This window comes from Bombina bombina, unplaced genomic scaffold, assembly GCF_027579735.1.
Source record: "Bombina bombina isolate aBomBom1 unplaced genomic scaffold, aBomBom1.pri scaffold_551, whole genome shotgun sequence".
NCBI classification, from domain to species: domain Eukaryota; kingdom Metazoa; phylum Chordata; class Amphibia; order Anura; family Bombinatoridae; genus Bombina; species Bombina bombina.
In genome coordinates, this window is record NW_026512648.1 from 301,880 (window position 1) to 328,077 (window position 26,198).

At 37.2% G+C, this 26,198-nt stretch overlaps 1 protein-coding gene across 1 annotated transcript in view; it reads right to left on the reverse strand.

Annotated features, from left to right (window-relative positions):
• The window catches only part of TAFA1 (TAFA chemokine like family member 1), a gene marked incomplete at its 5' end in the record, with an annotated part of 261,036 nt that extends 236,396 nt beyond the window's left edge, over positions 1–24,640 (reverse strand). Inside the window, one exon of the mRNA XM_053697070.1 lies at positions 24,500–24,640. Coding sequence (XP_053553045.1) covers positions 24,500–24,640 — 141 coding nt within the window. The remainder of the gene's footprint in view (positions 1–24,499) is intronic.
• Between the last annotated feature and the right edge of the window lie 1,558 nt (positions 24,641–26,198).

Below are 26,198 nucleotides of genomic sequence, written 5' to 3' on the forward strand. Positions count from 1 at the left end.
ACCATACCAGGTTCACCGATCCGTCCTGAAGAGCTCCTCCGATGTCCTGATCCAAGCCCAAGCGGGGGGCTGAAGATGTCCATGATCCGGTAGAAGTCTTCATCCAAGCGGGCAGAAGAGGTCTTCCATCCGATTGAAGTCTTCATCCAAGTGGGGCAGAAGAGATCTTCCATCCGATTGAAGTCTTCATCCAGGCGGCATCTTCTATCGACATCCATCTGGAGCGGAGCGGCAGCATCCTGAAGACCTCCGACGCGGAACATCCATCCTGGCCGACGACTGAACGACGAATGACGGTTCCTTTAAATGACGTCATCCAAGATGGCGTCCCTCGAATTCCGATTGGCTGATAGGATTCTATCAGCCAATCGGAATTAAGGTAGGAATATTCTGATTGGCTGATGGAATCAGCCAATCAGAATCAAGTTCAATCCGATTGGCTGATCCAATCAGCCAATCAGATTGAGCTCTCATTCTATTGGCTGTTCCGATCAGCCAATAGAATGCGAGCTAAATCGGATTGGCTGATTCCATCAGCCAATCAGAATATTCCTACCTTAATTCCGATTGGCTGATAGAATCCTATCAGCCAATCGGAATTCGAGGGACACCATCTTGGATGACGTCATTTAAAGGAACCGTCATTCGTCGTTCAGTCGTCGGCCAGGATGGATGTTCCGCGTCGGAGGTCTTCAGGATGCTGCCGCTCCGCTCCAGATGGATGTCGATAGAAGATGCCGCCTGGATGAATACTTAAATCGGATGGAAGACCTCTTCTTCCCCGCTTGGATGAAGACTTCAATCGGATGGAAGACCTCTTCTGCCCCGCTTGGATGAAGACTTCTACCGGATCATGGACATCTTCAGCCCCCCGCTTGGGCTTGGATCAGGACATCAGAGGAGCTCTTCAGGACGGATCAGTGAACCTGGTATGGTGATGATAAGGTAGGAAGATCTTCAGGGGCTTAGTGTTAGGTTTATTTAAGGGGGATTTGGGTTAGATTAGGGGTATGTGGGTGGTGGGTTGTAATGTTGGGGGGGTATTGTATGTTTTTTTTACAGGCAAAAGAGCTGAACTTCTTGGGGCATGCCCCGCAAAGGGCCCTGTTCAGGGCTGGTAAGGTAAAAGAGCTTTTAACTTTAGTAATTTCGAATAGGGTAGGGCATTTTTTATTTTGGGGGGCTTTGTTGTTTTTATTAGGGGGCTTAGAGTAGGTGTAATTAGTTAAAAATTGTTGTAATATTTTTCTTATGTTTGTAGATATTTTTTTATTTTTTGTAACTTAGTTCTTTTTATTTTTGTACTTTATTTAGTTTATTTCATTGTAGTTATTTGTAGAGATTGTATTTAATTAATTTATTGATAGTGTAGTGTTAGGTTTAATTGTAACTTAGGTTAGGATTTATTTTACTGGTAATGTTGTAATTATTTTAACTAGGTAACTATTAAATAGTTCTTAACTATTTAATAGCTATTGTACCTGGTTAAAATAATTACAAAGTTGCCTGTAAAATAAATATTAATCCCTAAAATAGCTACAATGTAATTATAATTTATATTGTAGCTATATCGGATTTATTTTACAGGTAAGTATTTAGCTTTAAATAGGATTAATTTATTTAATAAGAGTTAATTAATTTAGTTAGATTAAAATTATATTTAATTTAGGGGGGTGTTAGTGTTAGGGTTAGACTTAGCTTTAGGGGTTAATACATTTATTAGAATAGCGGTGAGCTCCAGTCGGCAGATTAGGGGATAATACTTGAAGTTAGGTGTCGGCGATGTTAGGGAGGGCAGATTAGGGGTTAATACTATTTATTATAGGGGTTAGTGAGGCGGATTAAGGGTTAATAACTTTATTATAGTAGCGGTGCGGGTCCGCTCGGCAGATTAGGGTTAATAAGTGTAGGCAGGTGGAGGCGACGTTGAGGGGGCAGATTAGGGGTTAATAAATATAATATAGGGGTCGGCGGTGTTAGGGGCAGCAGATTAGGGGTACATAAGGATAACGTAGGTGGCGGCACTTTGCGGTCGGCAGATTAGGGTTAAATAAGTGTAGGTAGCTGGCGGCGACGTTGTGGGGGGCAGGTTAGGGTTAATAAATATCAATATAGGGGTCGGCGGTGTTAGGGGCAGCAGATTAGGGGTACATAAGTAAAACGTAGTTGGCGGTCGGCAGATTAGGGGTTAAAAATGTAATCGAGTGGCGGCGATGTGGGGGGACCTCGGTTTAGGGGTACATAGGTAGTTTAAGGGTGCTTAGTGTACTTTAGGAGTACAGTAGTTAAGAGCTTTATAAACCAGCGTTAGCCCAGAAAGCTCTTAACTACTGACTTTTTTCCTGCGGCTGGAGTTTTGTCGTTAGATGTCTAACGCTCACTTCAGACACGACTCTAAATACCGGAGTTAGAAAAATCCCATTGAAAAGATAGGATACGCAATTTACGTAAGGGGATCTGCGGTATGAAAAAGTCGCGGCTGAAAAGTGAGCGTTAGACCCCTTTTTTGAGTGACTCCAAATACCAGAGTTAGCCCTAAAACCAGCGTTAGGAGCCTCTAACGCTGGTTTTCACGGCTAACGCCAAACTCCAAATCTAGGCCTAATTGTTCTGAAAGAAAATCCTATGCATGGGAAAATTACAGCAAATTTAAGGTACAATGCATTGAAAACAGCTTAATTTAATTTGTATTAACCGTAATATTCAAGTTTTAAAAAATGCCAGTTTCCCCCTCTGTACAAATTTTTACCTAGCAGAGAACTCTCCATATTTGTATGGGAGACGTCTCGCCAGTTGCCACTCACAGGGACAGCCCCTTTTTTTATAGAATTCCATGAGGGCTGGCCCTTGAGAGTGTTGGACTGGAAGCCACGTCTTCACCGGCAAATTTTTTAGAACCTAACTGAGAAAACGCAGTGGGTATTATGAGGGGGATCTCTGAAATAAAGATAAAAAAGAATGTACATTTACAAATGCAACTTCAATCTGTTAGAATATTTTCTCTGACTTATTTTGTTTTGGTTTTCTTATTGCCATAGGCATACTTCACATATAATAATATTAGCCAGGAAAATGAATGCACCTCACAACTTAAAAACAACTTCACTGGGCCAGATATAACATACGCTGAGTTAGTGATCTTTTATTCCCCTTTATGCAAGGAAGACAGATAAGAACTATTGTTGGGGTTAGAAATGCAAACAAAACATATTAATAAAATGCGATACTTTTAAAAGAAAAAAAGATGAATATTCAGTTTGTTTGTTTCTAAAGCTAACTTTCCAGTTATTTTATCTTTTATTTGAACATGTATGGTTACATTTGAATATCTTATTTGAATAGTAACATTCAAATGATGAATTATTTGGAACAATATTTAGGAAAAATTAGTTTTTCAGCATATTCGTGTGCTGCTCTATTCAGTTAATTTAAAATACAATAAATGCTGAATATTTAAATTAGTTTTCGTCAAAACAATTAGAGATGTTATTTTGCTGCAGGTGGCACAGTGTCACATGTAGGACTAATACTTACCTATAGCGCTCTGGGGAAACACGCTAATCCTCTGCGCTAATAGGTGGATTAGTGTAGCAAAATGAGTGTACCCCACTAATCCTCCTATTAGTGAGGTCCTGGACTCTGTGAAGAAGGTCAAATTAGCGCAAGCCCCCCCAGTGCGCTATAGGTAAGTACTAAACCTTATTTTAAGGATACAAATTGATACTAAATGAATTTCCTTAATATATGTTTGTTATTTCTTTAATTTTTTCAGTGCATTCTTTCAAATATTCCTTTTGTTTGACAAAACAAATATCAAATATTCGTCATGGATTTGCTTTTGTGACAAACTGGATGTGCATCTCATATTCTCATAGACTTAATTTGATGAAATATTTAAATGTTGAGTTTAATTTTCAAATGCTAAAGAGACATTGAATTTCTTCTTCTTATTTTTTTATTTATTTATTTTTTGAGAAACATATGTTTTCTGTATTTTATGATTGTGGGGACTATCCACTAAGGGCGCAATTACATACACGGCGCAGGCCTTCAGCGCAAGCGCTGCAACCCGCGCCGCCCGTAATTTTACCTCGCACATCGGGGTATTACATAAACCCCGTCCGGCAGTTCATAAAGTGGCGTAAATCTTGATAAACTAGCGATGTCCGAAAATGAGCGTAAATACAAATTTCTGTAGTCGCCAGTGACTTACGCACTTAGAAACTGCCGGCGCAGGAGTAAAGTAATATCAAATCTCCCGTAACAGTCTAACACGCCTCCCAAAAATAAACCCCGACACATAAAAACCCCTATATCCACAATCCCCCCTCTCACTACTAATAATAAATGTATTAACCCCTAGACCGACAACCCCCACAACACAATAAGCCTAATTAAACCTATTTACCCCTATATCCGCCATCAAACCCACACCGCCAAGTAATAACTAAATTATTATTCCCTAAATCCGCCACCCCAACATCCCCCAAACTACCTATAAAAACTACTTAATAATCCCTAATCCGCCATTAACCCACAACGCAATAAACCGATTAAAACTATTAACCCCCTAAACCGTCAAAAAGCCCACAACGCAATAAACCTATTAAGGTACTAACCCCCTAAACCGCCAAAGCCCACAACGCAATAAACCTAACCCCTAACCTAACCCCCCCTAACCTAACACCCCCTAAATTAACCCAAATTACCTCATTTACAAAATACTAAAGTTACTATTTAATTAAAAAAACCTAACACTACTTTGAAAATACAAATAAACTAAGTATAAATTAAAGGGATAGTCTAATCAAAATTCTGGAGTAGACTGTCCCTTTAAACTACAATTACAGAAAATAAAAAGATCAAAATAAAAAAGAAAATTACCAAATTTTTAAAAATTATACCTAATCCCTATGAAAATAAAAAAGCCCCCCCCAAATAAAAACACCCCCTACTCTAATAAACTACCAGTACCCCTTAAAAGGGCTTTTTGCAGGGCATTGCCCCCAAATAATCAGCTCTTTTACAACAAAATACACAAAGTCCCCCCCAACAGTGAAACCCCCCACCCACCAAACCGCCCAAAATAAAATAAGCTAACACTTAAAACCCTAAACTACCCATTGCCCTGAAAAGGGCATTTGTTGGACATTGCCCTTAAAAGGGCATTTAGCTCTTTTACTGCCCACCCTATCTAAATAAAATAAAAAAATTTTTTAAAAAAACTTAAAAACCCTAAATCTAAGCTCAGGTTGCTACTCACCCGTTCCTGAAGTCCGGCGGAGAAGTTCCTGTTCAGGCGGTTGAAGTCTTCTTCCAAGCGGCGACCTCTTCTTCTTCTTCCTGTGAACATCCTTCGAGGAGCGGAGCTGAAGACTGAAGACCACGGAGCTGAAGACTGAAGATCGGCGACCCTGGAACTGAAGACCGGGACCAAGGAGCCATGGAGCGTGGAGGATCCTCTTTGTACGATCCTTCGCCGCACACTGGATAGAGTATTCAAGGGACGGGAATTAAAAATGGCATCCCTTGAATTCCTATTGGCTGATTTGATTCTTCAAATTCAAATCAGCCAATAGGATGAAAACTTCTCAAATCCTATTGGCTGTTCAAATCTGCCAATAGGATGAGAACTACTGAAATTCTTTTGGCTGATTTGAATAGCCAATAAAATTTCAGTAGCTCTCATTAGAGTAGCTTTCATCCTATAGGCTGATTTGAATTTAAAGAATCAAATCACCAATAGGAATTCAATGGACACCATTTTTAATCGGTTCCCTTGAATTCTCTATCCAGTGTGCGGCGAAGATCGTACAAAGAGGATCTCCTTGCTCCATGGCTCCGTGGTCGCCGATCTTCAGTTCCAGGGTCGCCGGTCTTCAGCTCCCGCGGGTCTTCAGTCCTTCAGCTCGCGGTCTTCAGCTCGCGGTCTTCAGTCTTCAGCTCCACACCTCAAAGGATGTTCCAGGAGAAGAAAGAAGAGGGTCTGCCGCTTGGAAGAAGACTTCACCGCCCTGGAAACAGGACCTTCTCCGCCGGACTTCAGGAACAATGAGTAGCAACCTGGGGCTTAGACTTAGGTTTTTTTAAAATTTTTTGTTTTTTTTTTATTTTATTTAGATAGGGTGGGCAGTAAAAGAGCTAGATGCCCTTTAAGGGCAATGCCCAACAAATGCCCTTTTTAGGGCAATGGGTAGTTAAGGGTTTTTAGTGTTAGGTTATTTTATTTTGGGGGGTTGGTGGGTGGGGGGTTTTACTGTTAGGGGGGGCGGCTTTGTGTATTTTGTTGTAAAAGAGCTGATTATTTTGGGGCAATACCCTGCAAAAAGCCCTTTTAAGGGCTACTGGTAGTTTATTAGAAGAGGGGTTGTTATTATTTGGTTTTTTTTTATTTTCATAGGGATTAGGTATAATTTTTTAAAATTTGGTAATTTTCTTTTTTATTTTATGTAATCTTAGATTTTTTATTTTCTGAAATTGTAGCTTAAAGGGACAGTCTACTCCAGAATTTTGATTAGACTGTCCCTTTAATTTATACTTAGTTTATTTGTATTTTTAAAGTAGTGTTATGTTTTTTTAATTTAATAGTAACTTTAGTATTTTGTAAATTAGGTCATTTGGGTTCATTTAGGGGGTGTTAGGTTAGGGGTTAAGTTAGGGGGGTTAGGCTAGGGGTTAGGTTTATTGCGTTTGTGGGCTTTTGCGGTTTAGGGGGTTAATACTTTAATAGGTTTAATGTGTTGTGGGTTTTGGCAGTTTAGGGGTTAATAGTTTTAATGGGTTTATTGCGTTGTGGATTAATGGCGGATTAGGGGTTAATAGTTTTAATAGGTAGTTTGCGATGTTGGGGGTGGCGGATTTAGGGGTTAATAATTTAGTTATTATTCGCTTCATAAGAGCCGACTACAACAGTGAAACTCTCGGCAGGGCCCTCTACCCACTTGACCCCTACAAAAGCTATCCTGTACACCGACTATGTTTACAGCGCTGCGGAATCTGTTGGTGCTCTACAAATACCTGATAATAATACTTGGTGTGGGTTTGATGGCGGATATAGGGGTTAATACACTTTATTAGTTATTGCAGTGGACGATTGTGGTTGACAAGTAGATAGACATTGCGCATACGTTAGGTGTTAGTTTATTTTTGCAGGCATTTCCGGGAGTTACGGTGCTCCCATACTCAGCGCAAGGCTTGCTACGACTGCCTTTTATGGCGAGGTAAAAATGGAGTAACATTTCTCCATTTTCGTAACGTAAGTCCTTGCGCTGAAGATTGGATACCGATTTGCGATGCGGTCCCATGTTAGCCTATGGGAGTAACAAATGCGGGCGAAGGGGGAAATATATGTGCCACATTTATATGTGGCACTGTATATAGGATACCAAACCCATACAAAAACCGTCGTCGCCGGCTTTTGCGGGCGACGCCGCATATGTAATGGGGCCCCAAAAGAGCTGTCACATTTCTATCAACCAATGAGATTCTACTCTCCAAGGACCTCTTCATTTCAAGATCAAAATAAACTGCTTTAGCAAAACTTTTATTCTTTAAAAAATATATATACATTTTTTTTTTTTTTTTAGTGCCCCTCTAACAATTGTTTTTTAGAAACAATTAAATGGTAACTTGAATGTCAAGGAAAACAGTAATATATTTCACGTAGTTTACCCCTTCCCAAAGTTAGGATGTTTCATGCCGTCCTAACTGTGCTAGGCTTTAGCGCCGTTAGGACGGCATGGAACGTCCTAGCTGTTTGGTTGTACTGAAGCCATATTAGCTTGCTAAATGTGATTGCGGGCTGGAGGGGGTGTCTAGCATCATAGGCACTCCCCCTGACCCAATCCCATCATTGAAATTACGTGATCGCAGGAACAATCGCGTGATTTCAATTTTTACTTATTTGTTTATATCGGAACTTTGATAAGTCTGGGAGGGAAGGGGTTAAATGGATGAAATTTTGGTATTATTATTATTAACAGTTGCTTATAAAGGGCTCAAAAAAATCTGCACCACTAGTGTTACTGTTATGCAGACATCACAACTCTCCCTGAAGTTCAGGGAGTCTCCCTGATTGTAATAGCAGCTCCCTGATGCCAGCAAATGGAATGCAATCTCCTGAAACTCCAAGTACCATGATCCAATGTGGCCCAAATCCGGAAAAGTGTTTTTTTAAGGAATGCCTTTAATTGCTGGGACATTATAGAACCCTTAAAGCATCAGTAACCAAAAAGCCCCCACTGATTCTAATAAAATAAAACGCAAATACTACCGTTTTTTACTGCACGTAATTAAACTTCGTATTCTAAAATATTTAAACATTCAACAAGCGTACAATCACTGGAAAATAGGTTTGTTGTATGTGGTTGTGCAATAAAGCTACTTTTTTTAATGTGACATTAGTTGGAAGCTACTTTAATGATAAGTATTTATCTTATTTAGGGTTTCAAGGTGTCCAATATATAACTGGGAGGGCGGGGTGGCGGCGCAGTAGCGGGTGAAGCCACCTCCCTGAAATTAGTTTTTGCAGGTTGGGATGTCTGGTTATGTCTAAAGCTGGCAAGTTCCTGTAGAATGTTGCAGAATTGGCTAATATTAGCATTATTAGTTTGACAGATAATTAGGCTGTCTAAATTGACTAGTTGCTAAAATAAATAAAAACTGAATATTATAGGTTTCAATGAAAATTATAATGATGGTTTGACAGAGAAAAGATGACTCTTAATTGACACAATTCTCTCTAATTTGTTTATTATCCTGAATCTCCAACTTATGAAAAAAATATAAAAAATAGAAAGCTCACCACATCTTAGTAAATATGCACTACAAGTAAATATGTTAACTGAAGATATTTGTATTACTGTAGTGATCTCTCAGTCCTTAGTAAACCTAACATTTTTACAAGCTTAGTTTTAATTTAAACAGTACAGATACAAATTCCCAAATCTGGAATTTCAAAATCCAAACTTATTCTGAAATCCAAACTTTTTAATTAATATTTTAAATAATACAATTATCAAAAATTACTATTTTTTTCCTGCCTGTAAGTCACAATCTTCTGTTTTTTGTGTTCTAAAATGCAAATAATGATCTATATTTCTTTAAAACAATAAATATGACCTTTCTGATTACAGTACTGTACATGCTTTCTGGTGGCACCGTGTATACAAAAGAATCAATATAAAACTGCATTTAAGTCACATGTATAAGCTGTATTATCACAAGTAAATATTGCCTAAATGACATAACATATTGTTGTTTACACTTGGTCCGATCCCCTCTCCAAACTGTCCCATTTTACAGATACAAACATAATATTTTCCAAAATCCAAACTATTTGGAAATCCAAACCTTTTCCGATCAGAAGCATTTTGGATAAAGGTTTTCGACCTATAATAACATTACATTAGTACTAAATTTTTTATTAGTTTTGAAAATTAAAATTTCTTTTTTGTTCTCATCCTCCAAAAAATGCCAACTATGAATCCACTTTATATTCTCCTAAACATAAGCCACCCTAGCGCTAACCAATATTTTAGCTCCAAAACTTACTGCAGTAATTTAAATTTCACTACCAGGTATGACCTGATATTAACCTTTTCTCTTAATGACATCAATCGTGAAAAGAAAGCTGTCTGTATTTTATCTGGCTGCAGCATTTCTTAATTGTTATTCATTTTTATTTGCAAACAAATAATGAATGTCAATTTTAGCTAATTAATGAATCAGCCAAATTCATGTATTTTTTCCTTACTTTATTAAAGATAATCACCTAGATTACAAGTTTTGCGTTACGGTGCGGTACGGCTTTTAACACTGAAAATTTGTCCATTACGCTGAAGTGGCAAGGAGCCCATATTACGAGTCGTGTCGGTATAACTGTAGCGCAAACATTTTAGCCTGTAACGCAACGTCCATTCCGCACTAAAAAAAATGACTTTTTTTGTGGGATTTTTTGTGTTACAAAGTACACTAACACCCATAAACGACTATTAACCCTTAAACCGCCACCCTCCCGCATTGGAAACACTATATTAAACCTATTAATCCCTAATCTGCCACCCACCCACATTGTGACTATTAAATAAAGTTATTAACCCCTAATCTGCGGCCACCCACATCGCCAACACTATTTAAATATATTAACCCTAAACCGACTGATTTGAACAGCCAATAGGATTTCAGTAGCTCTCATACTATTGACTGTTTTGAACAGCCAATAGGATTTCAGAAGCTCTCATCCTATTGATTGATTTGAATGCAAGGTACGCCATTTTGAAATGGCTACCTTGCATTTAACTTCAGTGTGCAGCGGTGACTGTATGAAGAGGACACTCCGCGCAGGATGGGATCCATTTCCAGGATAGCTCCGCCCTGCACCACCGGGATGAAGATAGTAGATGCCCCCGCGATATAATAAGGTGTCGCAGCCTGGATAAAAACTTCTCGCCGCCTGTATGGAGATGGATGTCCGGACTTCAGGAACTGTGAGTAGATATTCTGGGGTTAGTGTTAGGTTTTTTAAAAAAAATTTTTTTTTTTTTAAATTAGGGATGGGCACTTAAAAGGGCTGAATGCCCTATTAAGGGAAGTGAAAAGAGCTGAATGCCCTTTTAAGGGCAATGCCCATACAAATGCCCCTTTAGAAGCAATGGGTAGTTTAGTATTTTTTAGACTTAGGTTTTTTTTATTTTGGGGAGTTGGTTGAGTGGTGGGTTTTACTGTTGGGGGGACTTTGTATTTTTTTTTACAGATAAAAGAGCTGTTTAACTTAGGGCAATGCCTTACAAAACGGCCCTTTTAAGGGCTATTGGTAGTTTATTGTAGGTTAGGGGGTGTTTTTATTTTGGGGGGCTTTTTTATTTTTCTAGGACTATTAGATTAGGTGTAATTGTTTTTATTTTTGATAATTTCGTTAATTAATTTTGTAAACTTAGTGTTTTTTATTATTCGTAATTTAGTGTTTATTATTTTTTGTAATTTTAGGTTTTTTAATTTTTTTCGTAGTGTTAGGTTTTTTTAAATTTGTAATTTAGGTTTTTAATTGGTAGTATTTTTTTTATTTTATTAGAATAGTAAAGTTAGTTTAATTTATAGTTTAATGTTAGGTTTATTTTTATTTCACAGGTAAGTTTTTATTTATTTTAAGATAGTTATATTGTAATTTTAATTTGAAGTTAGGGGTGTTAAGTTTAGGGGTTAATAGTTTAATTTAGTGTTTTGCGATGTGGGGGGGGTGGTGGTTTAGGTGTTAATAGGTTTATTTAGTGGCAGCGATGTGGGGCCGGAGGTTTAGGGGTTAATAGGATTATTTAGTAGCAGCGATGTGGGGGCCGCAGGTTTAGGGGTTAATAGGTTTATTTAGTAGCACCGATGTGGGGGGCCGGAGGTTTAAGGGTTAATAGGTTTACTTAGTAGCAGCGATATGGGAGGCTGGAGGTTTAGGGGTTAATCATTTTATTTAGTGGCGACAATGTCAGGGAGTGCCGGTTTAGGGGCTAATTATTTTATTTAGTGGCGGCGATGTCAGGGAGCGGAGGATTAGGGGTTAATAGCTTTTATCAGTGTCGGCGATGTCGGTAGTTTATTAGAAGAGGGGTTGTTATTATTTGGGGTTTTTTTATTTTCATAGGGATTAGGTATTAATTTTTTAAAATTTGGTAATTTTCTTTTTTATTTTATGTAATCTTAGATTTTTTATTTTCTGAAATTGTAGCTTAAAGGGGCAGTCTACTCCAGAATTTTGATTAGACTGTCCCTTTAATTTATACTTAGTTTATTTGTATTTTTAAAGTAGTGTTATGTTTTTTTAATTTAATAGTAACTTTAGTATTTTGTAAATTAGGTCATTTGGGTTCATTTAGGGGGTGTTAGGTTAGGGGGGTTAAGTTAGGGGGGTTAGGCTAGGGGTTAGGTTTATTGCGTTTGTGGGCTTTTGCGGTTTAGGGGGTTAATACTTTAATAGGTTTAATGTGTTGTGGGTTTTGGCAGTTTAGGGGTTAATAGTTTTAATGGGTTTATTGCGTTGTGGATTAATGGCGGATTAGGGGTTAATAGTTTTAATAGGTAGTTTGCGATGTTGGGGGTGGCGGATTTAGGGGTTAATAATTTAGTTATTACTCGCTTCATAAGAGCCGACTACAACAGTGAAACTCTCGGCAGGGCCCTCTACCCACTTGACCCCTACAAAAGCTATCCTGTACACCGACTATGTTTACAGCGCTGCGGAATCTGTTGGTGCTCTACAAATACCTGATAATAATACTTGCGGTGTGGGTTTGATGGCGGATATAGGGGTTAATACACTTTATTAGTTATTGCGGTGGACGATTGTGGTTGACAAGTAGATAGACATTGCGCATACGTTAGGTGTTAGTTTATTTTTGCAGGCATTTCCGGGAGTTACGGTGCTCCCATACTCAGCGCAAGGCTTGCTACGACTGCCTTTTATGGCGAGGTAAAAATGGAGTAACATTTCTCCATTTTCGTAACGTAAGTCCTTGCGCTGAAGATTGGATACCGATTTGCGATGCGGTCCCATGTTAGCCTATGGGAGTAACAAATGCGGGCGAAGGGGGAAATATATGTGCCACATTTATATGTGGCACTGTATATAGGATACCAAACCCATACAAAAACCGTCGTCGCCGGCTTTTGCGGGCGACGCCGCATATGTAATGGGGCCCCAAAAGAGCTGTCACATTTCTATCAACCAATGAGATTCTACTCTCCAAGGACCTCTTCATTTCAAGATCAAAATAAACTGCTTTAGCAAAACTTTTATTCTTTAAAAATATATATACATTTTTTTTTTTTTTTAGTGCCCCTTAACAATTGTTTTTTAGAAACAATTAAATGGTAACTTGAATGTCAAGGAAAACAGTAATATATTTCACGTAGTTTACCCCTTCCCAAAGTTAGGATGTTTCATGCCGTCCTAACTGTGCTAGGCTTTAGCGCCGTTAGGACGGCATGGAACGTCCTAGCTGTTTGGTTGTACTGAAGCCATATTAGCTTGCTAAATGTGATTGCGGGCTGGAGGGGGTGTCTAGCATCATAGGCACTCCCCCTGACCCAATCCCATCATTGAAATTACGTGATCGCAGGAACAATCGCGTGATTTCAATTTTTACTTATTTGTTTATATCGGAACTTTGATAAGTCTGGGAGGGAAGGGGTTAAATGGATGAAATTTTGGTATTTTATTATTAACAGTTGCTTATAAAGGGCTCAAAAAATCTGCACCACTAGTGTTACTGTTATGCAGACATCACAACTCTCCCTGAAGTTCAGGGAGTCTCCCTGATTGTAATAGCAGCTCCCTGATGCCAGCAAATGGAATGCAATCTCCCTGAAACTCCAAGTACCATGATCCAATGTGGCCCAAATCCGGAAAAGTGTTTTTTTAAGGAATGCCTTTAATTGCTGGGACATTATAGAACCCTTAAAGCATCAGTAACCAAAAAGCCCCCACTGATTCTAATAAAATAAAACGCAAATACTACCGTTTTTTACTGCACGTAATTAAACTTCGTATTCTAAAATATTTAAACATTCAACAAGCGTACAATCACTGGAAAATAGGTTTGTTGTATGTGGTTGTGCAATAAAGCTACTTTTTTTTAATGTGACATTAGTTGGAAGCTACTTTAATGATAAGTATTTATCTTATTTAGGGTTTCAAGGTGTCCAATATATAACTGGGAGGGCGGGTGGCGGCGCAGTAGCGGGTGAAGCCACCTCCCTGAAATTAGTTTTTGCAGGTTGGGATGTCTGGTTATGTCTAAAGCTGGCAAGTTCCTGTAGAATGTTGCAGAATTGGCTAATATTAGCATTATTAGTTTGACAGATAATTAGGCTGTCTAAATTGACTAGTTGCTAAAATAAATAAATAACTGAATATTATAGGTTTCAATGAAAATTATAATGATGGTTTGACAGAGAAAAGATGACTCTTAATTGACACAATTCTCTCTAATTTGTTTATTATCCTGAATCTCCAACTTATGAAAAAAATATAAAAAATAGAAAGCTCACCACATCTTAGTAAATATGCACTACAAGTAAATATGTTAACTGAAGATATTTGTATTACTGTAGTGATCTCTCAGTCCTTAGTAAACCTAACATTTTTACAAGCTTAGTTTTAATTTAAACAGTACAGATACAAATTCCCAAATCTGGAATTTCAAAATCCAAACTTATTCTGAAATCCAAACTTTTTAATTAATATTTTAAATAATACAATTATCAAAAATTACTATTTTTTTCCTGCCTGTAAGTCACAATCTTCTGTTTTTTGTGTTCTAAAATGCAAATAATGATCTATATTTCTTTAAAACAATAAATATGACCTTTCTGATTACAGTACTGTACATGCTTTCTGGTGGCACTGTGTATACAAAAGAATCAATATAAAACTGCATTTAAGTCACATGTATAAGCTGTATTATCACAAGTAAATATTGCCTAAATGACATAACATATTGTTGTTTACACTTGGTCCGATCCCCTCTCCAAACTGTCCCATTTTACAGATACAAACATAAATATTTTCCAAAATCCAAACTATTTGGAAATCCAAACCTTTTCCGATCAGAAGCATTTTGGATAAAGGTTTTCGACCTATAATAACATTACATTAGTACTAAATTTTTTATTAGTTTTGAAAATTAAAATTTCTTTTTTGTTCTCATCCTCCAAAAAATGCCAACTATGAATCCACTTTATATTCTCCTAAACATAAGCCACCCTAGCGCTAACCAATATTTTAGCTCCAAAACTTACTGCAGTAATTTAAATTTCACTACCAGGTATGACCTGATATTAACCTTTTCTCTTAATGACATCAATCGTGAAAAGAAAGCTGTCTGTATTTTATCTGGCTGCAGCATTTCTTAATTGTTATTCATTTTTATTTGCAAACAAATAATGAATGTCAATTTTAGCTAATTAATGAATCAGCCAAATTCATGTATTTTTTCCTTACTTTATTAAAGATAATCACCTAGATTACAAGTTTTGCGTTACGGTGCGGTACGGCTTTTAACACTGAAAATTTGTCCATTACGCTGAAGTGGCAAGGAGCCCATATTACGAGTCGTGTCGGTATAACTGTAGCGCAAACATTTTAGCCTGTAACGCAACGTCCATTCCGCACTAAAAAAAATGACTTTTTTTGTGGGATTTTTTGTGTTACAAAGTACACTAACACCCATAAACGACCTATTAACCCTTAAACCGCCACCCTCCCGCATTGGAAACACTATATTAAACCTATTAATCCCTAATCTGCCACCCACCCACATTGTGACTATTAAATAAAGTTATTAACCCCTAATCTGCCGGCCACCCACATCGCCAACACTATTTAAATATATTAACCCCTAAACCGACTGATTTGAACAGCCAATAGGATTTCAGTAGCTCTCATACTATTGACTGTTTTGAACAGCCAATAGGATTTCAGAAGCTCTCATATTGATTGATTTGAATGCAAGGTACGCCATTTTGAAATGGCTACCTTGCATTTAACTTCAGTGTGCAGCGGTGACTGTATGAAGAGGACACTCCGCGCAGGATGGGATCCATTTCCAGGATAGCTCCGCCCTGCACCACCGGGATGAAGATAGTAGATGCCCCCGCGATATAATAAGGTGTCGCAGCCTGGATAAAAACTTCTCGCCGCCTGTATGGAGATGGATGTCCGGACTTCAGGAACTGTGAGTAGATATTCTGGGGTTAGTGTTAGGTTTTTTAAAAAAAATTGTTTTTTTTTTTAAATTAGGGATGGGCACTTAAAAGGGCTGAATGCCCTATTAAGGGAAGTGAAAAAGAGCTGAATGCCCTTTTAAGGGCAATGCCCATACAAATGCCCCTTTAGAAGCAATGGGTAGTTTAGTATTTTTTAGACTTAGGTTTTTTTTATTTTGGGGAGTTGGTTGAGTGGTGGGTTTTACTGTTGGGGGGACTTTGTATTTTTTTTACAGATAAAAGAGCTGTTTAACTTAGGGCAATGCCTTACAAAACGGCCCTTTTAAGGGCTATTGGTAGTTTATTGTAGGTTAGGGGGTGTTTTTATTTTGGGGGCTTTTTTATTTTTCTAGGACTATTAGATTAGGTGTAATTGTTTTTATTTTTGATAATTTCGTTAATTAATTTTTGTAAACTTAGTGTTTTTTATTATTCGTAATTTAGTGTTTATTATTTTTTGTAATTTTAGGTTTTTTAATTTTTTTTGTAGTGTTAGGTTTTTTTAAATTTGTAATTTAGGTTTTTAATTGGTAGTATTTTTTTTATTTTATTAGAATAGTAAAGTTAGTTTAATTTATAGTTTAATGTTAGGTTTATTTTTATTTCACAGGTAAGTTTTTATTTATTTTAAGATAGTTATATTGTAATTTTAATTTGAAGTTAGGGGGTGTTAAGTTTAGGGGTTAATAGTTTAATTTAGTGTTTTGCGATGTGGGGGGGGGTGGTGGTTTAGGTGTTAATAGGTTTATTTAGTGGCAGCGATGTGGGGGCCGGAGGTTTAGGGGTTAATAGGATTATTTAGTAGCAGCGATGTGGGGGCCGCAGGTTTAGGGGTTAATAGGTTTATTTAGTAGCACCGATGTGGGGGGCCGGAGGTTTAAGGGTTAATAGGTTTACTTAGTAGCAGCGATATGGGAGGCTGGAGGTTTAGGGGTTAATCATTTTATTTAGTGGCGACAATGTCAGGGAGTGCCGGTTTAGGGGCTAATTATTTTATTTAGTGGCGGCGATGTCAGGGAGCGGAGGATTAGGGGTTAATAGCTTTTATCAGTGTCGGCGATGTCGGTAGTTTATTAGAAGAGGGGTTGTTATTATTTGGGGTTTTTTTATTTTCATAGGGATTAGGTATTAATTTTTTAAAATTTGGTAATTTTCTTTTTTATTTTATGTAATCTTAGATTTTTTATTTTCTGAAATTGTAGCTTAAAGGGGCAGTCTACTCCAGAATTTTGATTAGACTGTCCCTTTAATTTATACTTAGTTTATTTGTATTTTTAAAGTAGTGTTATGTTTTTTTAATTTAATAGTAACTTTAGTATTTTGTAAATTAGGTCATTTGGGTTCATTTAGGGGGTGTTAGGTTAGGGGGGTTAAGTTAGGGGGGTTAGGCTAGGGGTTAGGTTTATTGCGTTTGTGGGCTTTTGCGGTTTAGGGGGTTAATACTTTAATAGGTTTAATGTGTTGTGGGTTTTGGCAGTTTAGGGGTTAATAGTTTTAATGGGTTTATTGCGTTGTGGATTAATGGCGGATTAGGGGTTAATAGTTTTAATAGGTAGTTTGCGATGTTGGGGGTGGCGGATTTAGGGGTTAATAATTTAGTTATTACTCGCTTCATAAGAGCCGACTACAACAGTGAAACTCTCGGCAGGGCCCTCTACCCACTTGACCCCTACAAAAGCTATCCTGTACACCGACTATGTTTACAGCGCTGCGGAATCTGTTGGTGCTCTACAAATACCTGATAATAATACTTGCGGTGTGGGTTTGATGGCGGATATAGGGGTTAATACACTTTATTAGTTATTGCGGTGGACGATTGTGGTTGACAAGTAGATAGACATTGCGCATACGTTAGGTGTTAGTTTATTTTTGCAGGCATTTCCGGGAGTTACGGTGCTCCCATACTCAGCGCAAGGCTTGCTACGACTGCCTTTTATGGCGAGGTAAAAATGGAGTAACATTTCTCCATTTTCGTAACGTAAGTCCTTGCGCTGAAGATTGGATACCGATTTGCGATGCGGTCCCATGTTAGCCTATGGGAGTAACAAATGCGGGCGAAGGGGGAAATATATGTGCCACATTTATATGTGGCACTGTATATAGGATACCAAACCCATACAAAAACCGTCGTCGCCGGCTTTTGCGGGCGACGCCGCATATGTAATGGGGCCCCAAAAGAGCTGTCACATTTCTATCAACCAATGAGATTCTACTCTCCAAGGACCTCTTCATTTCAAGATCAAAATAAACTGCTTTAGCAAAACTTTTATTCTTTAAAAAATATATATACATTTTTTTTTTTTTTAGTGCCCCTCTAACAATTGTTTTTTAGAAACAATTAAATGGTAACTTGAATGTCAAGGAAAACAGTAATATATTTCACGTAGTTTACCCCTTCCCAAAGTTAGGATGTTTCATGCCGTCCTAACTGTGCTAGGCTTTAGCGCCGTTAGGACGGCATGGAACGTCCTAGCTGTTTGGTTGTACTGAAGCCATATTAGCTTGCTAAATGTGATTGCGGGCTGGAGGGGGTGTCTAGCATCATAGGCACTCCCCCTGACCCAATCCCATCATTGAAATTACGTGATCGCAGGAACAATCGCGTGATTTCAATTTTTACTTATTTGTTTATATCGGAACTTTGATAAGTCTGGGAGGGAAGGGGTTAAATGGATGAAATTTTGGTATTATTATTATTAACAGTTGCTTATAAAGGGCTCAAAAAAATCTGCACCACTAGTGTTACTGTTATGCAGACATCACAACTCTCCCTGAAGTTCAGGGAGTCTCCCTGATTGTAATAGCAGCTCCCTGATGCCAGCAAATGGAATGCAATCTCCCTGAAACTCCAAGTACCATGATCCAATGTGGCCCAAATCCGGAAAAGTGTTTTTTTAAGGAATGCCTTTAATTGCTGGGACATTATAGAACCCTTAAAGCATCAGTAACCAAAAAGCCCCCACTGATTCTAATAAAATAAAACGCAAATACTACCGTTTTTTACTGCACGTAATTAAACTTCGTATTCTAAAATATTTAAACATTCAACAAGCGTACAATCACTGGAAAATAGGTTTGTTGTATGTGGTTGTGCAATAAAGCTACTTTTTTTAATGTGACATTAGTTGGAAGCTACTTTAATGATAAGTATTTATCTTATTTAGGGTTTCAAGGTGTCCAATATATAACTGGGAGGGCGGGGTGGCGGCGCAGTAGCGGGTGAAGCCACCTCCCTGAAATTAGTTTTTGCAGGTTGGGATGTCTGGTTATGTCTAAAGCTGGCAAGTTCCTGTAGAATGTTGCAGAATTGGCTAATATTAGCATTATTAGTTTGACAGATAATTAGGCTGTCTAAATTGACTAGTTGCTAAAATAAATAAATAACTGAATATTATAGGTTTCAATGAAAATTATAATGATGGTTTGACAGAGAAAAGATGACTCTTAATTGACACAATTCTCTCTAATTTGTTTATTATCCTGAATCTCCAACTTATGAAAAAAATATAAAAAATAGAAAGCTCACCACATCTTAGTAAATATGCACTACAAGTAAATATGTTAACTGAAGATATTTGTATTACTGTAGTGATCTCTCAGTCCTTAGTAAACCTAACATTTTTACAAGCTTAGTTTTAATTTAAACAGTACAGATACAAATTCCCAAATCTGGAATTTCAAAATCCAAACTTATTCTGAAATCCAAACTTTTTAATTAATATTTTAAATAATACAATTATCAAAAATTACTATTTTTTTCCTGCCTGTAAGTCACAATCTTCTGTTTTTTGTGTTCTAAAATGCAAATAATGATCTATATTTCTTTAAAACAATAAATATGACCTTTCTGATTACAGTACTGTACATGCTTTCTGGTGGCACTGTGTATACAAAGAATCAATATAAAACTGCATTTAAGTCACATGTATAAGCTGTATTATCACAAGTAAATATTGCCTAAATGACATAACATATTGTTGTTTACACTTGGTCCGATCCCCTCTCCAAACTGTCCCATTTTACAGATACAAACATAAATATTTTCCAAAATCCAAACTATTTGGAAATCCAAACCTTTTCCGATCAGAAGCATTTTGGATAAAGGTTTTCGACCTATAATAACATTACATTAGTACTAAATTTTTTATTAGTTTTGAAAATTAAAATTTCTTTTTTGTTCTCATCCTCCAAAAAATGCCAACTATGAATCCACTTTATATTCTCCTAAACATAAGCCACCCTAGCGCTAACCAATATTTTAGCTCCAAAACTTACTGCAGTAATTTAAATTTCACTACCAGGTATGACCTGATATTAACCTTTTCTCTTAATGACATCAATCGTGAAAAGAAAGCTGTCTGTATTTTATCTGGCTGCAGCATTTCTTAATTGTTATTCATTTTTATTTGCAAACAAATAATGAATGTCAATTTTAGCTAATTAATGAATCAGCCAAATTCATGTATTTTTTCCTTACTTTATTAAAGATAATCACCTAGATTACAAGTTTTGCGTTACGGTGCGGTACGGCTTTTAACACTGAAAATTTGTCCATTACGCTGAAGTGGCAAGGAGCCCATATTACGAGTCGTGTCGGTATAACTGTAGCGCAAACATTTTAGCCTGTAACGCAACGTCCATTCCGCACTAAAAAAAATGACTTTTTTTGTGGGATTTTTTGTGTTACAAAGTACACTAACACCCATAAACGACCTATTAACCCTTAAACCGCCACCCTCCCGCATTGGAAACACTATATTAAACCTATTAATCCCTAATCTGCCACCCACCCACATTGTGACTATTAAATAAAGTTATTAACCCCTAATCTGCCGGCCACCCACATCGCCAACACTATTTAAATATATTAACCCCTAAACCGACTGATTTGAACAGCCAATAGGATTTCAGTAGCTCTCATACTATTGACTGTTTTGAACAGCCAATAGGATTTCAGAAGCTCTCATCCTATTGATTGATTTGAATGCAAGGTACGCCATTTTGAAATGGCTACCTTGCATTTAACTTCAGTGTGCAGCGGTGACTGTATGAAGAGGACACTCCGCGCAGGATGGGATCCATTTCCAGGATAGCTCCGCCCTGCACCACCGGGATGAAGATAGTAGATGCCCCCGCGATATAATAAGGTGTCGCAGCCTGGATAAAAACTTCTCGCCGCCTGTATGGAGATGGATGTCCGGACTTCAGGAACTGTGAGTAGATATTCTGGGGTTAGTGTTAGGTTTTTTAAAAAAAATTGTTTTTTTTTTTAAATTAGGGATGGGCACTTAAAAGGGCTGAATGCCCTATTAAGGGAAGTGAAAAAGAGCTGAATGCCCTTTTAAGGGCAATGCCCATACAAATGCCCCTTTAGAAGCAATGGGTAGTTTAGTATTTTTTAGACTTAGGTTTTTTTTATTTTGGGGAGTTGGTTGAGTGGTGGGTTTTACTGTTGGGGGACTTTGTATTTTTTTTTACAGATAAAAGAGCTGTTTAACTTAGGGCAATGCCTTACAAAACGGCCCTTTTAAGGGCTATTGGTAGTTTATTGTAGGTTAGGGGGTGTTTTTATTTTGGGGGGCTTTTTTATTTTTCTAGGACTATTAGATTAGGTGTAATTGTTTTTATTTTTGATAATTTCGTTAATTAATTTTTGTAAACTTAGTGTTTTTTATTATTCGTAATTTAGTGTTTATTATTTTTTGTAATTTTAGGTTTTTTAATTTTTTTCGTAGTGTTAGGTTTTTTTAAATTTGTAATTTAGGTTTTTAATTGGTAGTATTTTTTTTATTTTATTAGAATAGTAAAGTTAGTTTAATTTATAGTTTAATGTTAGGTTTATTTTTATTTCACAGGTAAGTTTTTATTTATTTTAAGATAGTTATATTGTAATTTTAATTTGAAGTTAGGGGGTGTTAAGTTTAGGGGTTAATAGTTTAATTTAGTGTTTTGCGATGTGGGGGGGGTGGTGGTTTAGGTGTTAATAGGTTTATTTAGTGGCAGCGATGTGGGGGCCGGAGGTTTAGGGGTTAATAGGATTATTTAGTAGCAGCGATGTGGGGGCCGCAGGTTTAGGGGTTAATAGGTTTATTTAGTAGCACCGATGTGGGGGGCCGGAGGTTTAAGGGTTAATAGGTTTACTTAGTAGCAGCGATATGGGAGGCTGGAGGTTTAGGGGTTAATCATTTTATTTAGTGGCGACAATGTCAGGGAGTGCCGGTTTAGGGGCTAATCATTTTATTTAGTGGCGGCGATGTCAGGGAGCGGAGGATTAGGGGTTAATAGCTTTTATCAGTGTCGGCGATGTCGGAAGCGGTGTATTAGGATTTAATAACTTTATTTAGGTGTCGGCAATGTTGAGGGCAGTGGATTAGGGGTGTTTAGATGGGGTTTATGTTAGGATGTTAGGTTTAAACATAACTTTTTGTTCCCCATAGACATCAATGGGGTTGCGTTACAGAGATTTTTCATCCCGCACTTCAGGTGTTTTTTTTCTAACACTCTCTCCCTATTGATGTCTATGGGGGAAAGCGTGAACGAGCACGTCAAATCAGCCCTTGGATTTTGTGCGGTATGGAGCTTACCACCATATCGCACACACAAGGAGGCTTTTCAGTAACTTGTAATGGCAGCGCTATGAAGAATGAAATAATGCAACTTTTTTGGTGTTAGTTTCGCACCCTGTTTCGCACAAAACTTGTAATATAGGTGACAGTAAAATTTTTACATTTATCTATTTTACAAATGACCAAATAAAAAAAAATTGTTGATTTCGTAATTAGTCAAAAGTGACATTTGTTATTCATTTGCAAATAAAAACAAATATTTAAAAAAAAATTGAACATGTCTAATCATTTGCATCATAAATCCCTCCAATACACAAACCAGTGGTATCACTCATCAGAAAACATCAAACTTTCCCCAAAAATGGTTTTGATTCTGTGTATAAATCACTTAGTATGTTTAAATTATTTCAAGTATTTAAATGAAAGCTGAATACACATTTAAAGGGACATCCAAATGTAAAAACAAAACACCTTTTAGTATTATATTTAAAGGGGCACTCAAGTCAAAATAAAACTTTCATGATTTAGATAGAGCAACAATTTTAAACAACTTTCCAATTTACTTCCATTAACAAAATGTGCGCAGTCTTTTAATATTTACACTTTTTAAGTCACCGGCTCCTACTGAGCATGTGCAAGAATTCACAGTATATATGTATATGCATTTATGATTGGCTGATGGCTGTCACATGATACAGGGGAGTGGAAATATACAGTACATAACTTTGCACTCCTGAAATACACACTAGATAAAGATACAGGGGTGAATGGAGCATAAGTGTATATTCCAGTTTCTTGCTTGCTAAGCAGCTGTATCCTCAACTAGAGGGGCACCGGAGTTAAAGTATTTAAAGGGACATGCAAACCAAATTTTTTTCTTTCATGATTCAGATAGAGCATACAATTTTACGCAATTTTCTAACTTACTTATGCTTATTAAACTTGCTTTCTTCTCTTGATATCCATTGTTGAAGGAGAAGCAATACATTACTGTTAGCTGAACACAGCAGGTGAGCCAATGACAAGACAGTTATATGTACAGCCACCAATCACAGTGGTGCATGTATGATTGTCAACAAAGGAGAACCAGGAGAACTAAGAAAATTAAATAATAGAAGTAAATTGCAATCTATCTGAATCACAAAAGAAAAAACAAATAAGACAAATAGCTGGTGGAGTTTGGCTAATGCAGTATAAATTATGTCATTTTGTTTACATTTTGCTGATACGTTATTAAACACAACAAAATGTCTTAAAATTACAATGTATTATGCCTTTAATATGGGGTTTTAAAGAGCTAATTGAGAAAGCAGTATTTTGTTTTGCACTTGAGCACAATACTTGAGTTTTAATAAGAACCCAATGAGCTTGCTACTACTGCTTTCATTAAAAGTATAGGGTGCACCAATTGCTATGTTATAATGCTTTATTTAAATGAGACAATCTACTCCATAATTGTTATTGTTTAAAAAGATAGATAATCCCTTTATTACCCATTCCCAGTTTTGCATAACTAACACTGTTATATTAATATACTTTTTACCTTTTAGATTACATTGTATCTAAGCCTCTGCAGACTGCCCCCTTATATCAGTTCTTTTGACAGACTTGCATTTTAGCCAATCAGTGCTGAGTGACTCATAAATAACCTTAACTGGAGAGAGCATGATGTTATCTATATTGCACACGTGAATTAGCACTGTCTAACCATAAAACAAAAGGGCTTAAAACTTAGCATATGAGCCAACCTAGGTTTAGCTGTTAACAAAAAATACCAAGAGAACAAAGCAAATTTGATGATAAATGTAATTTGGAATGTTGTTTAAAATTGTTTTCCCTATCTGAATCATGAAAGTTTAATTTTGACCAGATTCTCCCTTTAATCAATTAAAACAACTAAATCAAATTAATTGATTGTGCAGGGCCAAGTACAAAATACAGCGTCTCGCACAATCAGTATCAATATATAATCTGTCCATTAAATGGCAAACTATAACTTATTGGAGTTAGGACCGATGTTACCCTAAGCCTAACATAGTCAGGACAGAATTTTAATCTAATACATCTGGAATTTACTTTTCACGGGAATCATTGCAGAATTTTAAGAGCTCGGTCTAACAGGTACACAACCGAATCATGTTCAGTCATAGCAGTTATACAGAAGCAGATAAAGTACTTGCCATCAACACAAGAGGGTCTGTTCCTAGTTGTTCCAGCTACTTTGCCTGGCAGACAGGAACATTTCACGGTTTGTGATCTTTCTTCAATTCGATTCTTATTACAGCATCTGTGAGCTGCAATAACTTCACAAGTTCCTCCTTCTGTTGGGAAACAAAGAACATTAGCGACGTTAGGATTAGTGTCTAGACATTTCTCGGTAAGCAAGAGAAACGTTAAGACGGAAAAGAAGATGACAGATGTTATTTGTGTGTTTTTGTACAGTACAGCTGCAACTTCATGACATGCAAAACAACATCTCATGAAATATGTGATCTGTCGGCGTATTGGGGATCAGAAATAAGGTGAATGATATAAGGAACATTAAATTATATTGTCAGATACAGAATCCTGAGCGCCCTTTCTTGTCTTGATATTGTGCTATATATTCTCTATTCCTGTGTGTCCTACCCAACCGAGGTAACAATAATTCCATCACATCTAGTTGTTCAGTCTCAAAAAAATGAACTCTGTGTTTTTACCAGTGACATTTTACATTTGTTTAAGAAGATGTATTTTATTTTGCTTTCAAAATATTTATATAGCGCTGAGTAAATTGTTGGCCCATTATTAATGATAGATAATAATAACAATTGAATAGGATTCACATGTGTGAGCATTATTGCGTTGTCACACAGTAATGGCATTCTTTAAAATGGGTTTCTCCTTAAAGCAGGGGTCAAGTCCTACAAAAAAAAGTGTGGGAACTCACCAAGACTTCAATATTGTTTATATACACACACACTGCAATTATATGTATATAATCTATACACTTTGGTTAATGAAAGAAAATTAAAACCAATGAAGGGTTGAATGGTTGTCTTTGGGACTGAGAATCCTCCTCTGTCACAGAGTCTCACCCACTTAAGGTGCAATAGTCGTATTTGTGCTGAGGGGAGAGAAATAACCTCAGAGCAAGCTACACAGAAATGTAAGCACCATGTGTTCCACACAGTGCGGGTGATCACATAGCAGGGCAGCTGACAGGCTTGCATTTAGTGTATTGTAGGAAGTGTTACAGCCCATTACTAGAGGACCTCACTATCCCTCTAACCAGGCTGTGCTCCAGTTCCTTCCAACAGTAGCAGCAGTGTTTACTGAAGAGTTTCTGTTCTCTGTCTAGAGTGAACTTAGTTCCTCCTGCAAAACTAGTGCATGAACTCCATTCCCATGCATTCCCGGCTCGACTTGACCCCTGCCTTAAAGGGATAATAACCAGTGCTCCTTAGAAACAAATATATCAAATCAAAGTAAACATAAAAAGAAACACATTGGGGCCCAATAATCAAGCTCCAAATGGAACTTGATGCTCCTGTCTCCGTCCAAGCCTTCAGGCTCGCCGGAAACAGCAGTTCTGAAGGGGGGCGGCATTGCAGGGGGCGGCATTGCACAAGCAGTTTGTGCAATCATAAATGCCAACAGCGTATACTGTCTGCATTTATTGATATGCGACGGACATGATACGCTACATCGTATCATGTCCATCTGCACTTTAATAAAATCTGCCCCATTGTGTAAACAACAGCAAACAAATTACTTGTTTTCTTGCAAAATCAACACTTAAAAATTCTTACTGTAGTGTTATAAGAGACATTTTGGCAACTTAGGTTATATTCTTCTTGTTCTGAGCATGGGCAAATCTGACTCACTGTTTATCTAGTC